Below are 17,518 nucleotides of genomic sequence, written 5' to 3'. Positions count from 1 at the left end.
ACCTAGAGTCTGAATAGTCAATCAAGGACTGTGACTGTGAATGTTCATAAGGTGATAGAACTCAAGAGCATCAAATTATAGGCCTATCTGTGTGTCAGGTGTTGTGGTTAAAACAACCTCCCACAATGAGTCTTTTGACTCCATGTGGGAGGTTGTTTTTAGGAAACACAAAGTTTGTCATACCACTCCTTGAACCCACTAACCATCCCCACTCCACCCACTCTCTCAAGCAATGCATTCCAAGGTTCAACCACCCTCCACACAAAGAAACCACTCCTCACTCTCTTGCGCACAGCCTCCTTTCATAACTTCCAGGGGTGGCCCCTTTTCATTGCTCCTTCCTGCTGTTCCACCAAGTGAAAGAACTCTCCAATTTCTACCCTATAACTGCACCTCAACAGTTTAAACATCTTGATCATATCACCTCTCTTCCTTCTATCCACCAAATTCTGCAGTCCACATTCTGTCAGTCGATCCTCATAACTCATATTGTACAGTCCTGAAACCATCTTTGTTATCTGCCTCTGTAACCTTTCCACAGTTAATTTATCCCCTTCAAATCCTGGGGACCAAATCTGAGACCAATAGTCTAAGTGTGGTCTGATCAGGGTCTTATACAATGGAATGATAACTATTTTATCTCTGCAGGTCAGCGTCCTTCTCAGTATTGCAGCAATTCTCTGAGTTATCCTTACCGCCTTTGCAATATGCTCCCTGAATTTCAGTTTTCTATCAATCATCACCCACAGATCTCTTGTCTCCCCTACTTCCTCCAGTACAGCTCCTCCAATCGATTATGCATCCTCCCATCAATGGATCCCAAACTCAAGACTTTACATTTTGCTGCATGCAAAATATACTTAGATTTCGCAAAGGCTTTTGATAGACACAGAAGAGGACAATTCTGCTTATAGAAGTTACCATAGGTCTGAGAAACTACTTTTAGAATCAGCATCAGCTATAAAATATTCCCCCAACCAGAAGTATAGCTGCATTAATTTGCCAAAAAAAAAAAAAACTGAATTAACTTCATTTATTTAATCCAGTAATTCCTAGAGAGTACCTTGGGAGGACACAGTTCCTTTTCAGTAACAATCTAAATTGTTTCTAGAACAACTAATTAGTGCTGTGTTGCTGTACCTTAGTCAGTATTGATAATTGCCCTTTGGTGTAAAGACATGGGCTCGAATGCTCCCCCCCCTCCCTCCCAGATGTGAAGAACCTTTATCAAGGCTGTTCAATGAGTTAGTCTCATATGAAGGTGGAAGAATTTTTCCTCCCACAAGACAGGCAAACTGCCCAGGAGAGCACACAAAGTTAACAGCCCTAATATAATAATATACTACAGATAAGATTAACTGTCCTATCAGAGCATTTATTAGATTTAAAAAATAAGTCAATTTACTTTGCCATGGACAGCCTTCAGAGCCTAACATGAAAGGGCTCTGAATTTGTGCTCTGAAGATGCTAGTTAGAAATTCAGCAAAATACGAGGTGGTATGAAAACGTTTCGAGACTAGCTCTGTTTATGAGAAATTACTTTATTTATCTACATTTACACACTATCACTGGGGGTCGGCGAACCAGGGTAAATTACCCCAAGTGAGGTAAAAATTAAATTCTTGGGGATAATGAGGACTCAATAAACATAAATAAAATTACTTAAATTAAGGGGATATTAAATCCTACATAGTTTTAAAACCGAATAAGAAACTCAAAGATTGAAATCAGAGAGTTTCTTGCCGAGTATAGTAAACTATAAAGTATCGGCGACACTAGCGTTAGCCAATGCAAGTGATCCTAGTATGTAGTACAAACCAGGGCAACTCGTTGCAAAGGTGGGGAAAGTTCAGATCGCTATTCTTAGGTATTTTCCATAATGTAAAAACACATTTCCTAGGAAATGTATGCTGTTATTACATTATGGAGGGAGGTCACTACCCAGACCGGTTTCAGCCTTTTTTGAGGCTTCATCAGTGAGTAGCTAGACCTAATACCAAAGTGTATAGCGAAAAGAACTTATGTACTCTGCGAACGAGTTTTCCAAACAGGTGCAACCATTAAGTTACTTAAGCATAAAGAGCTAATAAGCTTCATTTCGGCAATGAAAACATTAATTAAATTAAGGGGATATTAAATCCCACATAGTTGGATATTAAATCCCACACTCGGCAAGAAACTCTCTGATTTCAATCTTTGAGTTTCTTATTCGGTTTTAAAACTATGTGGGATTTAATATCCCCTTAATTTAATTAATGTTTTCATTGCCGAAATGAAGCTTATTAGCTCTTTATACTTAAGTAACTTAATGGTTGCACCTGTTTGGAAAACTTGTTCGCAGAGTACATAAGTTCTTTTCACTATACACTTTGGTATTAGGTCTAGCTACTCACTGATGAAGCCTCAAAAAAGGCTGAAACCGGTCTGGGTAGTGACCTCCCTCCATAATGTAATAACAGCATACATTTCCTAGGAAATGTGTTTTTACATTATGGAAAATACCTAAGAATAGCGATCTGAACTTTCCCCACCTTTGCAACGAGTTGCCCTGGTTTGTACTACGTACTAGGATCACTTGCATTGGCTAACGCTAGTGTCGCCGATACTTTACAGTTTACTATACTCGGCAAGAAACTCTCTGATTTCAATCTTTGAGTTTCTTATTCGGTTTTAAAACTATGTGGGATTTAATATCCCCTTAATTTAAGTAATGTTTTCATTGCCGAAATGAAGCTTATTAGCTCTTTATACTTAAATAAATAAAATTATATAAAAAGCACATTCCTTGTTACGATAGACATTTTTCTTCTGGCAACACTGCATCTGGCCAATGTAATATATGTGTTTAGGAGACGTCATGCCATGTTGAACTCCAAACAATTTGGTTGCTAAGGCATTGTCAAGTGGCTAAACAGATATTATTTGTTAGTTGTCAATTACCAGCCTTAACCTTATTTTTTGACACGTGTTTTGCTTTGTTTAAGTCAATTTAAGTAGTTATTTAATTTAATGTATTTCCATAGTTCTATTTTAAGTGTAAGATTTTCATTTATTAACCATATTTTAGTTTTATGTTAGTTCGATAATTTGATATTAATATATTTTCTCCTTGCTCGATTAATTTTCGATAGTCAATAAAATAATTAAATACTGCCTTCATCTTGAGGACATGTCTTAGTGCCACGTTCACCAATTAAATTATTGTAAATTTAAATGAACTTTAAAAAACTTAAATTCAATCAGTCTTTTTTACCCTTCAGATGACATCAACTAGAAAAAGAATATACCAGGAAGAGTTCCTCAATTATGTGTTTACACAAATATAAGACAAAGGAATAATGAAACCATAGTGTGTTGTCTGTGTGAAAGTGCTGACTGCAGAATCTTTCAAAAAGAGTCAAGTGAAGAAACACTTGGATAATTTGCACCCACATCTGTCTTCCAAACCATGGGAATACTTTGTAAATTTGGAAATGTCTGTCAAAAGACAAAGACTGGACAGCAACTTGAGAGGTACATTCGATCAACGTTCAGCATCAAAGGCTAGCTTTGAAGTGGCCTGATTGATTGCCCGAAACAAGAAACCATATACTATTGGTAAGGAATTGATTAAACCAGCAGCTTTGAAAATGGCAGAGATTATGTGTGGTCAGAAAGAAGCCATGAAACTAAATTCAGTGCCCTTGTCTGCAAAAGTTGTGAAAGAAAGAATTTCTATTTTAGCAGAAAATGTGAGGGAACAAGTTATTTCTTCAATAAAAGATAGTATATGCTTTGCTATTCAGCTTGATGAGACTACAGATGTCAGTAGTAATTCACAGCTGATGGTGTATGTTCGCTACAAAGGTTTACATGCAATTCAAGAGGAATTGTTGTTTTGTTCTCCTCTCGAGTTGCGATCTTGTGGAATTGATGTCTTCAATAAAGTTAACGAATACTTTAATAATGTTAATTTAAAGTAGGAAGACTGCATTGCTGTGTCTGTTGATGGAGCTCCAGCTATGTTGGCAGCAACACGGCGCATGTTAAAATTACATGTGAGGATTGCCTGGACTGTTCCGTATGACACACCGACAATGGCAGCAATGTTGTGGAGTGTTTTCCGATGATCCTCATGCACAAGTTGCCGAATAGTTTCGACATTTTCGGGGTTGAGCTTGTTGAAAGTCTTCCTGGTCTCTTGTCATCTTCCAGTGATGTTCTTCCACTCTTGAAGTGCACGCGTGCCACTCAAAACACCTTGAATGACTCATTGCAGCATCACCGTAAACTTGCCAAATCATGTCAAACGTCTCTGTGGCAGATTTTCCCAGTTTCATGCAGAATTTCGCGTTCGCTCTTTGTTCTAACTTGCTCTCCATGATGAAATCACAGACATGGTAATGCACATGGTCAAAATAGCACCAGTTGCACAGCTCACGATGTACACAAGACGATGTCTTTTGGCACACTGACTTATAAAGGTCAGTGCTCCCTCTGACTGTGCATGCAGCCTTGTGCTACCATCTGTTGGCATGTTACAAAACTAGTCTTGAAACTTTTTAAGTTTCAAGACTAGTTTTGTAACATGCCAACATTCCACTGTATTAGCAAGTTCAAAAAATCAAATTTTGTTTTCTGGTGTTTTTTATATCATGAAGCACTGTTATGAATAACCACCAGCACTCTATGCTTGTCTATATGAAATGCTTTATAAAATATTCCAATAACTATGAAAAGTATATTGGAGGCCGCTAGTGTTGGTGGCAAGTGAATGTAATAGTGAATATCGGTACCAAAATATAAGTTCTTTTTGGAAGTTTTTCATGGCAATTAAGTCATTCTTTTTTGCATCAATATATTTATGAGTGTTTGTGATTAACTGTAAGGGTAGTGCATAATTTTCTGATTTGTAAAGGTTTATTTTTGTTTTATTATACACTGAATTGTGAATCATGGTGCTGATGCGCGAAACAATGACTAGCAATTTTAACAGATGATTACGTTTGCTGCAGCATATATGAAATGTAAATCCTTCAGAGAACAACATATTTCTTGAAGAGATAATAAAACTGGAGAATGTGTTTATTAAAAGTATTTTGTGAACAAATATCATAAGCAGGAAGAGAGTAAGAAGTATCATTAAGTAATGATAGTGGTGAGTTGAAAGACAAAATGCGTGATAATGCGACTGCCATAGTTAGTGTTGCAAGCAGTATGAATGACGTGGTGGAAAATGAAGAGCGTGACCAGATATTAATGGAAAAGATAGCGCACTTACATGGAGTTCTTCACAGAATAAAATGTGAGATTGAATGGTTGGAGAAATACCTGATATGACACAGAAGCAAAAGAAAGGGGTTGGAAAGCAGAGCATGAAAGAGCAAAATCATGAAAATAAGGATCAGATTTTGTATCATGATTCACTGATACAAGGAGGTCCTTGAGAGAGCATGACAAAATCGTGTTTTCATGGAGCTAAGATAAAGGATGTCAGTGATGCTGTAAGGATGCAGAATAAAAGTGAAAGAGAATGTTTATTTTGGCTGGTACAAATGATTTAGCTGTGATAGTGTGGTATGCGATAAGACATGAAAGAGTTGCTAGTACACACAAAAAAAAAAAAAAGAAGAGTGAGAAATTCAGAGTTGTGAGCCTGTTGCCACAGTATGATAGAGGCGAGCTGAGATGGAGCTGTGATTGTGAATGAGTCAGTGTACAGATTATGAAGGAGGAATGATGTGGATTTTTTGGATTTGTGGAGTAAGTTTAATGGAAGGAAGGATTAATATAAAGTGGATGGCTTGTATCTAAATAGATTTTGTGTAATTATGGAAGAATGCAGATGACATGCAATCACAAAGTAGCATGATGAGTACAAGTTGAGTAATTATTATGGGGGATTTCAACTATGGGAACATAATTTGGAAGAGGAATGGTCACAGGCAGGAAAAAAATAGAATCTATACAGCTTCTGAGAGATAATTTCCTGAGGCAACAAGAGGTTCAAGAGTGCTAGATCTGATCGGCACATCAGAGAACTTAACACTAACCAATCTAATTACACTGCCTATGCTTGGAGAAAGTGATCATGTAGTTTTTGATTTGGGAGATTGCCAGACATGCAGAATTTCTATGAAGAAAGGATATATGTGGAATTACAAAGCAGGTGATTATGACAAGTTGAGGAGACAGCTTTCAGAAGAGCAAAGGCAAAGGCATAAGAATTTGGAGGAGAGAGAGAAAGATTTGTTGGTACATAGGAGGTAGTTAGTGGTCAAGAGTGTTTGAAGAAAGCAGTATCTGAATGTATACCTAGAGTCACAAGGAAAAATCAGGTAGGAGTTAGATGGATGAATAGCTTCATTAAGCAGGAGTTGCAGACAAAGAAAAAGTTGTATAAAGAAAAAGGTGAACAGCATGCCCATGAGCAGTATAGAGTGCATGGAAGACGGATGACCAGTATGGTACGTAAGACCAAGGCTAATTATGAGAGAAAGCTAGCTTATGAGGCCAAAAGAAATCCTAAGGAGTTATTTCGCTATGTGGCAAGTAAATGAAGGAATGACTACAAAAGGATGAATTTAAAAAGTACTGATGAACCAAACCAAATAGTTGAATGACTGATGAATATTTTGCAGGGATGATGTACCATCTACGTGGTGACATTGCAAGGCTAAATGTGACACTGACTGATAGGAGAATAGAGATTTAAGAAATGGAGGTGCTTAAAATATTGCAGAACCTCAATATGAACACATCCATGGGATATTAGATGGCATATCGGCTCATGTATTATGAGAATGTGCAAGGGAATTATCAGCTCCTCAGAACAAGCTGTTTAATTTAAGCCTCACTAGTGCCAGTAGAGGGGAAAGGGAGTAAAATAGTCCCATTGCATAAAGAGGCTCTAAGACAGAAGTAACAAATTATATGCCAATTAGCAACTCAGGAGTGGTGGGTAAGATATTGGCAAAATTGGGGAAAGACAGAATTCAGGACTGGGTGGATAGGAATATGATACTTTATAAGGGACAACATGGTTTTGCGAAGGGTAGGTCTTGCCTTAGTAATTTGCTTACTTTTTAATCAAGTGACAATGGAGTTGGCTAAGAGAAATGACTATTTAGTGACTGGTGGGCTTTTTTAAAGCATTTGTCAACATTCCACATAGAACTCTATTGTATAAATTGGAACACATGGGGGATGGATATGAATCTAGTGATTTGGATTGGTGGGTGGCTGATGGACAGATATCAAAAAGCGGTTTATGGAGGAGTTGATGCAGAAGGCAAGTGAATAGCAGCATACTACAGGGCTCAGAATATGGTCCCGTGTTATTTAATTTGTATATCAATAATATAGAAAATTATTTGACAGGAAATATTCAATTGTTTGCTGACAATGGGAAACATGACAGCAAATGAAGGTGATGCAGAGATACCGCAGGAAGATTTAAATAGACTAGCATTATGGGTAAAGATAAATGGCTGCCAGTTTAATGTTGCCAAGTGTAAGCAATGCACTTTGGGAAGAGATCAGAAGTTGTGTACTATATTGATGGAACTGCACTGCAGAAAATTGATGCGGTAAGTGATTTGGATGTGATTGTAGACAGGGAGTTGAAGTTTAGAGGGCATATTGTAAAGGTAACCAAAACAGCACATCAGATTACACAGTTGTTGAAGGATGCACTAACAAGCAGGAATAGAGAGGTTATTGTTCCCCTATATAAGACTTTAATAAGGCCACGCCTGGACTAGTGAACACAGATTTGGACTCCCAGATTCCGTGATTATGAAGAAGTTGTGGAGAGAAGATCCAAAGGTGAGTGACAAAGATTGTGGCAGGTCTGTGGAATGCTCCCTATGAGAATAGACTGATGGTCTGTAGGTTTCAAAAATTAGCTGACAGACAAAAAAAAAGGTGAGACATGATAGAAGCATTTAAGTTATTATTATTATTAATATTATGTGACCTCCAAGGAGTCCAAAGACTCATCAAGGGAGGGCACCTACTATACAACTCTCCATCTCCACCAACACTACCACCACTAGTATTCTTGTCTGTAAATTGCATGTGTTCTCAAAGCTGATTTAACTGATATAGGATGAAAAACCTGAGCATCCGGGAGAAAAAACCCTGCAACCTCTGTATGAAATCGGCTAACTCACCTTCAATTGAAAAAACCCATGTAAGGATTCCTTTTGTCATGACAAGAATCAAATTTAGACACTGAAGATTTTTGTCAGTGCATGGCAAGAAGGAAGAGAACAAGGGGCAGGTATAAAGTTGCATAAGAGTGTGGTTAGCAAGTGTGCTAGGCCTAAGTTTTTTGCTTGGAGGATGGTGAATGGGTTGCCACAGGTGGTTGGGGATGCTTCATCAGTGAATGAGTTTAAGAAGTATGATAGGTGTTGGGTGAATGATGGCTAGTTTGTGAATAAATGTATCTCCCACGATGAGTCTTCTGACTCCATAAAGATATCTGTATAATAATAATAATATATATATGGAGAAAAAAAATCCTTTCATGATTGAATTTTTATATTACAGATTTCACTTCATACAAGTGGTATCATCTAAGTTAATTTCAGTTACAAAAAAAAAATAATAATAATTTTTTGCACAATATATACAAAAATAAATAAATTAATAAAAATACCCCAAAGATTATCTTTAAAAAAAGAAGATGAACAGCTCAATGGCTTTCTTCTACAAATATGGTCTTCAAAAGAATCACCAGGTTTTCTAGAAATGAGTGTATGGTCTGCCTGCAAAAAATGAACATCGATATCAACATGTTGCAAGTTACAGACAAGCAAATAACAAAGCAATGCAAAAAAAAAAAAAAAATTGAAATCATTTTCTCTTCTTGCCATGTACCGAAAAAAAAAAAGCAAAGCAATTTTTCCTATACCATTATTTATTAAACAATTAATACAACAGAAGTGAATGTGTACAGAGATTTAAGAAATAAACAGCAATATTGCAATAAAATTTTCATTCACAATCTAATCAAATTACCTTAAAATTGTGTTAGGAAACATTTGTTTTATTTTAAAAAATAATTCATCATCATCACTAGTTCCTGATACCTATCCTCAATACAACAAATAAAAAGAGAGACAGTGTTGCATTGTTGCATACTTCAAAACTAGTTCTCATTTCAGTTAACATATTACCGAAGTTCAGTATATTATGTGTGGTGAATAAGGACTTCTATAAGGAAACGATATGCATGCATGCAACTACATGGCTGTTGGTTATGAAAAGCTCAGGAGACAGATTTCATGAACTTGGGTAAAAAAGAAATCAGTGTTGCTTGGATGCTATTCAGAAACTATCGAGCAGAAGCAATGACTAAATATATTCCAAGTGTCAGAAGGTTAAATAAAGTTGGTGTGGAATGGAAGAATGAAGAGATTAAGCTTCCAGCTATATCATGGAATGAGGAGTTGGATAAAAATGAGATCAATGTTGCTTGGGTGCTATTCAAGAACTATCTAGCAGAAGCAATGTCTAAATGTTCCAAGTGTCAGAAGGGTAAATAAAATAGATGTGAAATGGGAGAATGAAGAGATTAAGCAAGCAATCTGAAGGTAGACAGTTGCATGAGGAGTATAAAGAGCAGGCAAGAAAGGTAACTCACTTGATAAAAATTGCAAAAGTGCAGTATGGATAGCATTTAGTTAATGAAGCCAAAAGCATCCCCAGGAGTTCTTTTAATATGTAGCCAATAGAAGAAAGAATGATTATGAAAAGGGTATAATTGAAAAATTAAATAAGCAGTTTATACAGATATTTCATCCTCACAAATATGACTTCATGCAGAGATGAAGTGAAGTTTGAAGGGAGGGAAAAAAATTGATTGTGAGCGAGCAGGAGATATGTGGGGAAATGAGTAAACTTGGCATTAATAAGGCTGTGGGAATAATGTGCCTTAATACGAGACTTACACTGGGTGAAGTTCCAAAGGAGTAGAATGAGGACAAGACTGTTCTACTTCATAAGGGAGGTGACAAGACTCAAACTTGAATTACAGACCAATCTGCATGTCTGAAATTGTGGTTAAAGTGTTTGGAAGGATGGTGAAGACCAAGATCTAGAATTGAATTGGAAACAGTAGTATTCTCTTGGATAGACAGCATGGATCTGTTAAAGGAAGGTCATGTTTTAGTAACCTGCTTACTCATTACAATAAGATGAACATTCGTTGAACAAGGGAGATGGATATGCAGTGCTGAACTTAGATTTTAGAAAGTCTCTTAATAGATACATGATAAGTTTTTTAAATTTTTTTTTTTTTAATCAGGAACTGATCCACAAGAGTTTGGTAAACATATAGTACACTAGTAGATGGGCAAGAGGAACTTGTTCACATTTATCTTGAAGAGCTGTGAAATGTATTCCTTGGGAAACATTATAAAACAGCAGACTGTTCCAGATGGCTGTTCATCCCTTCCTTGCTTAGCACCAGTGGAACAGAGATGAACAAAGAGGAGGAGGAGAAATTTGACAGAGAGGTGGGATATTATTCATGTTAATTCTGATGAACAGCAGCTGCAGAAGTATTTATAACAGATGCAAGCAGTGGAAACTGTGTGAAAGTGAATGAGGGATCATTGATCATTATGACTGTCCTTTTTTGAACAGTGTCCAGTATCTTTATGGAGCTCTTGGAGATACAACCTCAGATATGTGAGGAATATTCAATAATTGGATGGATTTATGATTTGCATAAAGTTAGGAGTTTGTTTGTAGTTTGATTAAAAGAGGAGTTTGATTAGAATAGAAATATATTTGAAATATATTTATAACAAGAGAGATTTGAGATTACTGTTATCCCAAGAAGATAAATTTTGTCATTCATGGAGATTTGGATGTTGTCAAAAATAAAGCTGGAAGAGAAGGATTCTTTTTTGTGTGAAATAAAACAGTATTGTGCTTTGCACTGAAATTGACAAGATTATCCAAACCCAGCTGATGAATGTTTTGGAGATCTGTATTTAAGGTGGTAGTTAGTCGTTAAGAATCTGGAGATTGTGGTGATTTGTGCATTGAGGGGTTTGTCGAATGAAAAGGAGGAATGCAATGTGCTGTCATTAGCAAAACTGTATATTGAGTTGGTAGTCTGCTGGAGTAAGTCATTTATATACAATGGTGCCCAAAAGCTAAGGACGAACTACATTTTTACCTATATATGAAAACATTTTCATGACTACAGCCAAATGTGGACATGAATGTATTGCCAGTATACTAATAAATTATATTACACAAAAAAATGTGTTATAAATTTCATACAAATTAAATTGCAATACATTTTTGGCAAAAGTTACAAATTTCCTAAGGATGTATTTAAGGAATTAATGTAAAGTGTGCTTACAGAAAACTATGTGGAGAGACATTTCAGTAGGAATATGTCCAGCCAGAACAGCAACAATGCAGCTCTCACAACATCATACCATGCTTAGCACCAAGTGATTTACAAGTTCTTGAGGCAAACTGGCTCACTCCTCCTTCAGAGCAAGGATAAGGCCTGGTTTGTTTTCTGGGGGGGGAATTTCGAACAGCAACACATCTTTCTATTGTGTCTGAAGCATGTTCTATGGGGTTAAGATCTGAGGAATACACTGGCTATTCGATTAATATCCTTGATCTCTAGAAGTATCTCCACTGCTCGTGTACAATGAGGTGTGGCATCCATAAAAATGAATTCTTCACCTATAGCACCATGGAATAGTCAGACATTATGTTGAAGAACTTCCTTGCAATACTGCTCACCATTCATAGTCCCTTTTTCCAGCACCTTTTAGGTGGTGGAAAAAGGGACTTAATGGACGCACCTTTTAGCTTGGTGCGTCCATTAAGCATAATGTGTCCACACACCATATATCCAGTACCATTATATCTATCCCTTTCAAGAACATTCTTGCGATGGTAAGCAGTACCACTTTCACACCAGATTGAGTGTCATCTAGACGTGGAGGAAAGACTAAAACGACTTTCATCTGTAAAGAGTACATTAGCCATTGTGTCTTGTCCAATTTTTATGAATACAACACCACTGAAAATGTGCTCTATGATGAGCTTTGGATAAAAGGATGCAGACTACAGGCCTTCAGGCATATATGCCTACTTATCACAGACATCATGCCACAGTATGCAGATATATCCGTGTACCTGTGCCTCAATGGAACCAACTTGCAAGCTGACATGCTGTGGTGCATCAATTGTGTTTTGCTGTTATAACCAAAAATTTGCTGGTATACAAATTGTCACAAGCTGATTCAGCTGAATTTTGTGGCTGTAGTCCAAGATCTGTCTTCGTGCTCCATGGTAGAGTGAGGACAACCTCTTAGTAAATGTCTAGAACACGTTCCATTGATCTGAAATGCTGCCCAGAGCCTGGATACAATGCTATATGAGATTCAAAACTCTCTGCAATATCTGTAATTCTGCTTCCTTCTTCAAGCTTTCCAATATTTCTTTGCTGCGAGAAATCATCTAGATGATGTCTTTAAAACATTACAAGACATCTAAGTTTGCAACTTTATCTTCATGAAAAGAGCTTCCTTAAAATACAATTCACTTAGCACATCCTTTTGCCTTTTATCCTGTTGAGTGATACCATATGATCCCTTTGCACACAATTTGAAAATTTGAATATGTTCTCACTCTCTACTCGGGAATGTCAGATATATAAATTGTCACAAGCTGATTCATCTGAATTTTGTGGCTGTAGTCTTCAGAATCTGATCTGGGGGTCTTTCCCCCAGAGGCAAAGTTGCATGCCACGAGAGATGGTGGCTAGCTGCAAATAGCCAATAAGCACTCCTGGACAAGAAGTGGCAATACTAACACGATGTGATGGGTTAGTGGACAACTCCAGTAACTCTATAAAATGCCACAAGAAGTCCAGTGACGGTACTGTGTCAAGGCAAGCTTAGGCCACCCTAAGCCTAAACATAATATATATGATCCTTCTTACATCTCTCCCAAGCTCTTCAAGGAAGACTGAGGGTTTGTCAGATAAGTGTTGATGTGCTGACATTAAAAAGAAAATATGATAGAAATCTGATGCCAAAGAACAAGAGAAAAGGCTCATGCCAGCTCGGACATCGCCTGGTCAAACAAGGTACGCATCCCCAATCAAGCAATCAGGGTTGGATCGAAAAATCAGCTACTGAAAACAAAGACAAAAAAAATCAAACTCAGCCTGTAAGGGATGGCATATCAATAAGTACATGGAATGTCCGTACACTATGGGCAACTGGAAAATTGCATTTGCTTCAAGAAGAAATGTAGAAATACAGATGCAACATCTTGGGTATTTCAGAAATGTGATGGACACTGTCAGGAGAAACAAATAGTGGAAGAGTTCACTGGTCAGGAAATGAAAATAAGCAGGAAGCACGCATTGGTTTTCTTCTATTTCATTAGACCTGTCGGGCAATGAAAGGATACAAACCAGTTAGTGAAAGGATAATGATTGCAAGATTCAGTGCCTAACCATTTAATAGTACAACCATTCAAGTATATGTGCCCAATGAGGAGAGTGCAGATGAAGACATTGAGAGATTTTACAGTGATCTACAACTAGAAATTGATGAGGTGCCGAAGCAGGATATATTCATTATTGGAGGAGCCTGGAATGCAAAGATTGCTAGAAATAACACAGGATGGGAAAAGGTTATGGGAAAATTTGGATATGGAGAAAGAAATGAACATGTAGAGATGCTTCTGGAATTTTCCACTGATAACAACCTGACGATTTGCAATACCAAATTCCAACAAAAAAATTGTCATGGACATGGCACCCCTTCGATGGCAGGCACTGACTACAGTACTAAAAAAAGCGATAGAGGAAGTAATTCCTGAAAGAGAGAAGATCAACAGGAAATGGATAACTCAGGAAACCCTGAAATTGATACAAGAGAAAAGAGAACTGAAACTTAAAAGAGATAATTCAGAGGCAGCAGATGATTATACCATCAAAAATGCAACGAAGTACAGAAAGCAGCAAGATCTGATAAAGCGAAATGGCTGGAGGACCAATTTCAAAGACATTGAACAGTACTACGAGAACATAAAACTAGAGAGGTCTATGAACTTATAAGAAATGGAAGTGGCAAACAAGATCAGTAGCAGTCAAAGATGAAGATGATAAAGTATTGATGGACAAGATATTGCAGCGAACTATAGAAAAATCAACTAAATAATACCGCAACAGAAGTAATCAAAGAACTAAAAAGCAATCTCTCCACCAGCAGAGATCTCTGAAAATGACATCTTGGAAGAGGAGTGAGTAAGGCTATAAAACATCTCAAGAACAACAAGAGTCCTGGAAATTACAATAAAATATAGGGGAGAATTGGTTGTAAAAGAAATGCATAAGCTATGTAATGAAATATGGAGATCAGGGTATGCCCCCCAAAGAGTGGAAAAAATCGGTCTTGGTTGTTCTTCATAAGAAAGGCAGTGCTTTAGAATGCACCAATTACAGAACTAGTGGCAAAGTGCTGATAAAAATACTTACAGAACACCTGAAGGATCATATGGAGGCACATCTTCCTGATGAGCAAGCTGGATTTCGAAAAGATCAAAGTACAGTCAACAAATACCTGCACTAAGACTAATAGCAGAGAAAGTTCGAAGAAAGAACAAAAAGATATACCGCTGTTTCATGGACTTCCAAAAAGCATTTGATCATATTGACCAAAATATGAGGTGGTATCAAAAAGTTTCGCTAGCTCTGTTTACGAGAAATTACTTTATTTATCTATTTTACACACTATCACCTTCAAAATAGTCCCCTTGCATATCAATACAGCACTCCCAGCATTCTTGCCACTTCAGGAATGTGTCCTGGAAGTCTTCTTTTCGAAGCATGTCAAGCACTTTCTGCTATTTGTGCTGGATCTCTGCAATAGTGTCAAAACAGTGACCTTTGAGCTGGATCTTCATCTTCAGGAAGAGGGCGAAGTCTGCAGGAGCCAAATCTGGCGAGTAGGGTGGGTGCGGAAGTGAGATCATGCTGTTTATGGTGAGAAACTCACGTGTGAGGAGAGCTAGGTGACAGGGTGCATTGTCATCGTGGAGCATCCAGTTTTTCGCACACCATAGATCTGGTCACTTTTGTCGAATGTCCTCCCTCAGATGCCTTAAAACCTGGCAGTAGAATTTGCTATTGACGGTCTGGCCCCTGAGGATGAATTCTCGATGCACAATGCCACGAATGTCGAAAAAGACGATGAGCATGCACTTGGTCGAGCTGCGGACCTGCCTCGCCTTTTTCGGTTGTGGAGATGATGGGCTCTTCCACTGTGAAGACTGTTGCTTCGTCTCAGGGTCGTACCCATACACCCAAGTTTCATCACCATTAATGATCCTCGACATGAAGGATGCATCATCCACAGCACGCTGACAGAGTTCTTGGCAGACTTCGACGCAGTGTTCCTTCTGCTCCTGGGTCAGCAGCCTGGAGACGAACTTGGCAGCAACACAGTGCATGTTCAAATCACATGTGAGAATTGCATGGACTGTTCTCTATGACACACTGACAATGGCAGCAATGTTGTGGAGTGTTCTCTGATGATCCTCATGCAAAAGTTGCCGAATGGTTTCGCCATTTTTGGAGGTTGAGCTCGTTGAAGGTCTTCCTGATCTCTCATCATTTTCCAGTGATGTTCTTCCGCTCTTGAAGCATGCGTGCCACTCAAATCATCTCGAAAACTTGCCGAATCATGTCAAACGTCTCTGTGGCAGATTTGCCCAGTTTCATGCAGAATTTCACATTTGCTCTTTGTTCTAACTTGCTGTCCGTGATGAAATCGCAGATGTGGTAATGCAGGTGGTCAGAATAGCATCAGTTGCACAGCTCCTGATGTACACGGGACGATGTCGTTTGGCATACTGACTTATGAAGGTAGGTGCTCCCTGTGACTGTGCGTGCAGTCTGTTGGCGTGTTACAAACCTAGTCTCGAAACTTTTTGATACCACCTCGTATAACGTAGACTGTCTTGTAATCTTATGGTGTGGACAATAAATTTATCCACATGTTGAAAGATATAAACAGCCAAGCACAAGCAACAGTCAGGATAGTAGGGGTGACTGGAGATTGATTTGCCACTAGTTAGGGCACAAGACAAGGGGGACCCAATATCACCAGTCATCTTCATCACACATCTGGGAAGAACACTGGATAAGATTAAAGTGTTTAAGAGATAATTACAAGATTGAAACAGAGCTTCACATCTTACAACTACTGTGGAAACAAGATCTGAGCTTACATATGTATCTTAAAGTCTCGCTTGCAGTTCCCCAGTTAGGATGTTTACAATAAAGACACTGCAGACTTTTAATCTGGCACATACGATCTTCTTCTTCTTCCTAACATGGATTTTAGGCCAAGTGGCCTGTTCCAGTTTCATGCCATCTCTTTCTTGGTCTTCCGATTGTTCTTTTTCCACTTATTTTGTATATGTATAATATTTTTGATAGTCTGCTGTTGTCAATTCGATTTAAATGTTCTAGTCATTTTTGTTTATACTGTCTTATGTAATTGGTTTTATTTTCAGGGATTGAAATATTTCTTCATTTGTTTTATGGTTCTACTTGGTATATCCAACTGTTTTTCTGAGAAACTTCATTTCTGCTATTTGAATTCATTTTTCATCTTTCCTTTTTATGGTCCATGTTTCGCTTCCGTATATTAGAGTTAGTTTTGACAAGACATTATATAGTCTGATTCTAGTGTGTTTTTGTACTAGGGATGGCTTAAATATATTATTTATTATGCCATTACTTTGACCACTACAGAAAATAGTGGGAGATCAGGGGGAGAACCAGAGGTCATCCCTGGAAAATGAATAAAGAGGGTGTGAGTAGGGGAGTGAGAAGTAGGTTTTTTCATGCAGAGTTGTGATTGATTGGAATGCCTTGCCTGAGAGTGTGGTGTCTGCAGAGAATTTGAGTGTGTTTAAAGCATGTATGATGAGCTGTGTGAATGATAAAAGGACCTCCCAAATGAGTTTTGACTCCATGGGGTCTTGGGTAATAATAATAATAATAATTTCAGTAAATGGCATGAGAATAAAATACCTCTGCTTTGCAGATGACATCGTCCCAATTGAAGAAGATGCAGCAAAGCTTGAACTGACACTGCAGACACTATACACAGAATGGAAAAGATAGGACTAAATGCCAATTTTGGAAAAACTAAAACAATGATATTCAGATAACAGGAGTTACTGAACAAAGTTACCATTGAAGGATTTAAACTGGAAAATGTGGAACATTTCACATATCTTGGATGCCACATGATGCATGACTTGGACCCAAAAAAAAGAGGTAAAAATTGGAATAGCCAGAGTAACAGCTATCTTAAAAGCCATGGACAAAATATGGAAAAGCCAAGCTATAAAGATACACACTAAACTGCACACTGTGGAAACCTGTATCTTCAGCAGCATGCTCTATGGATGTGAGGCCTGGGTACTCCTGAGAAAATCTGAGAGGAAGATATTAGCATGCGAG

At 37.8% G+C, this 17,518-nt stretch overlaps 1 protein-coding gene across 8 annotated transcripts in view; it reads right to left on the bottom strand.

Moving 5' to 3' along the window:
• LOC150095411 (spermatogenesis-associated protein 6) overlaps positions 1 to 17,518 on the bottom strand; it is a 523,112-nt gene that overhangs the window by 195,205 nt on the left and 310,389 nt on the right. For all 8 annotated transcript variants that reach the window (XM_090410322.1, XM_090410323.1, XM_090410320.1 and 5 more), the window contains one exon: positions 8,645 to 8,753. In XM_090410322.1, coding sequence (XP_090266448.1) covers positions 8,645 to 8,753 — 109 coding nt within the window. The remainder of the gene's footprint in view (positions 1 to 8,644; positions 8,754 to 17,518) is intronic.

This window comes from Typopeltis vanoorti, chromosome 20 (assembly GCF_054136105.1).
Source record: "Typopeltis vanoorti isolate ZY-2024b chromosome 20, IOZ_Tvanoo_1.0, whole genome shotgun sequence".
In the NCBI taxonomy this organism is placed as follows: Eukaryota; Metazoa; Arthropoda; class Arachnida; order Uropygi; family Thelyphonidae; genus Typopeltis; species Typopeltis vanoorti.
The sequence above is the reverse complement of the archived record's forward strand: the minus strand, read 5'-3'. Positions and strand labels throughout refer to the sequence as shown.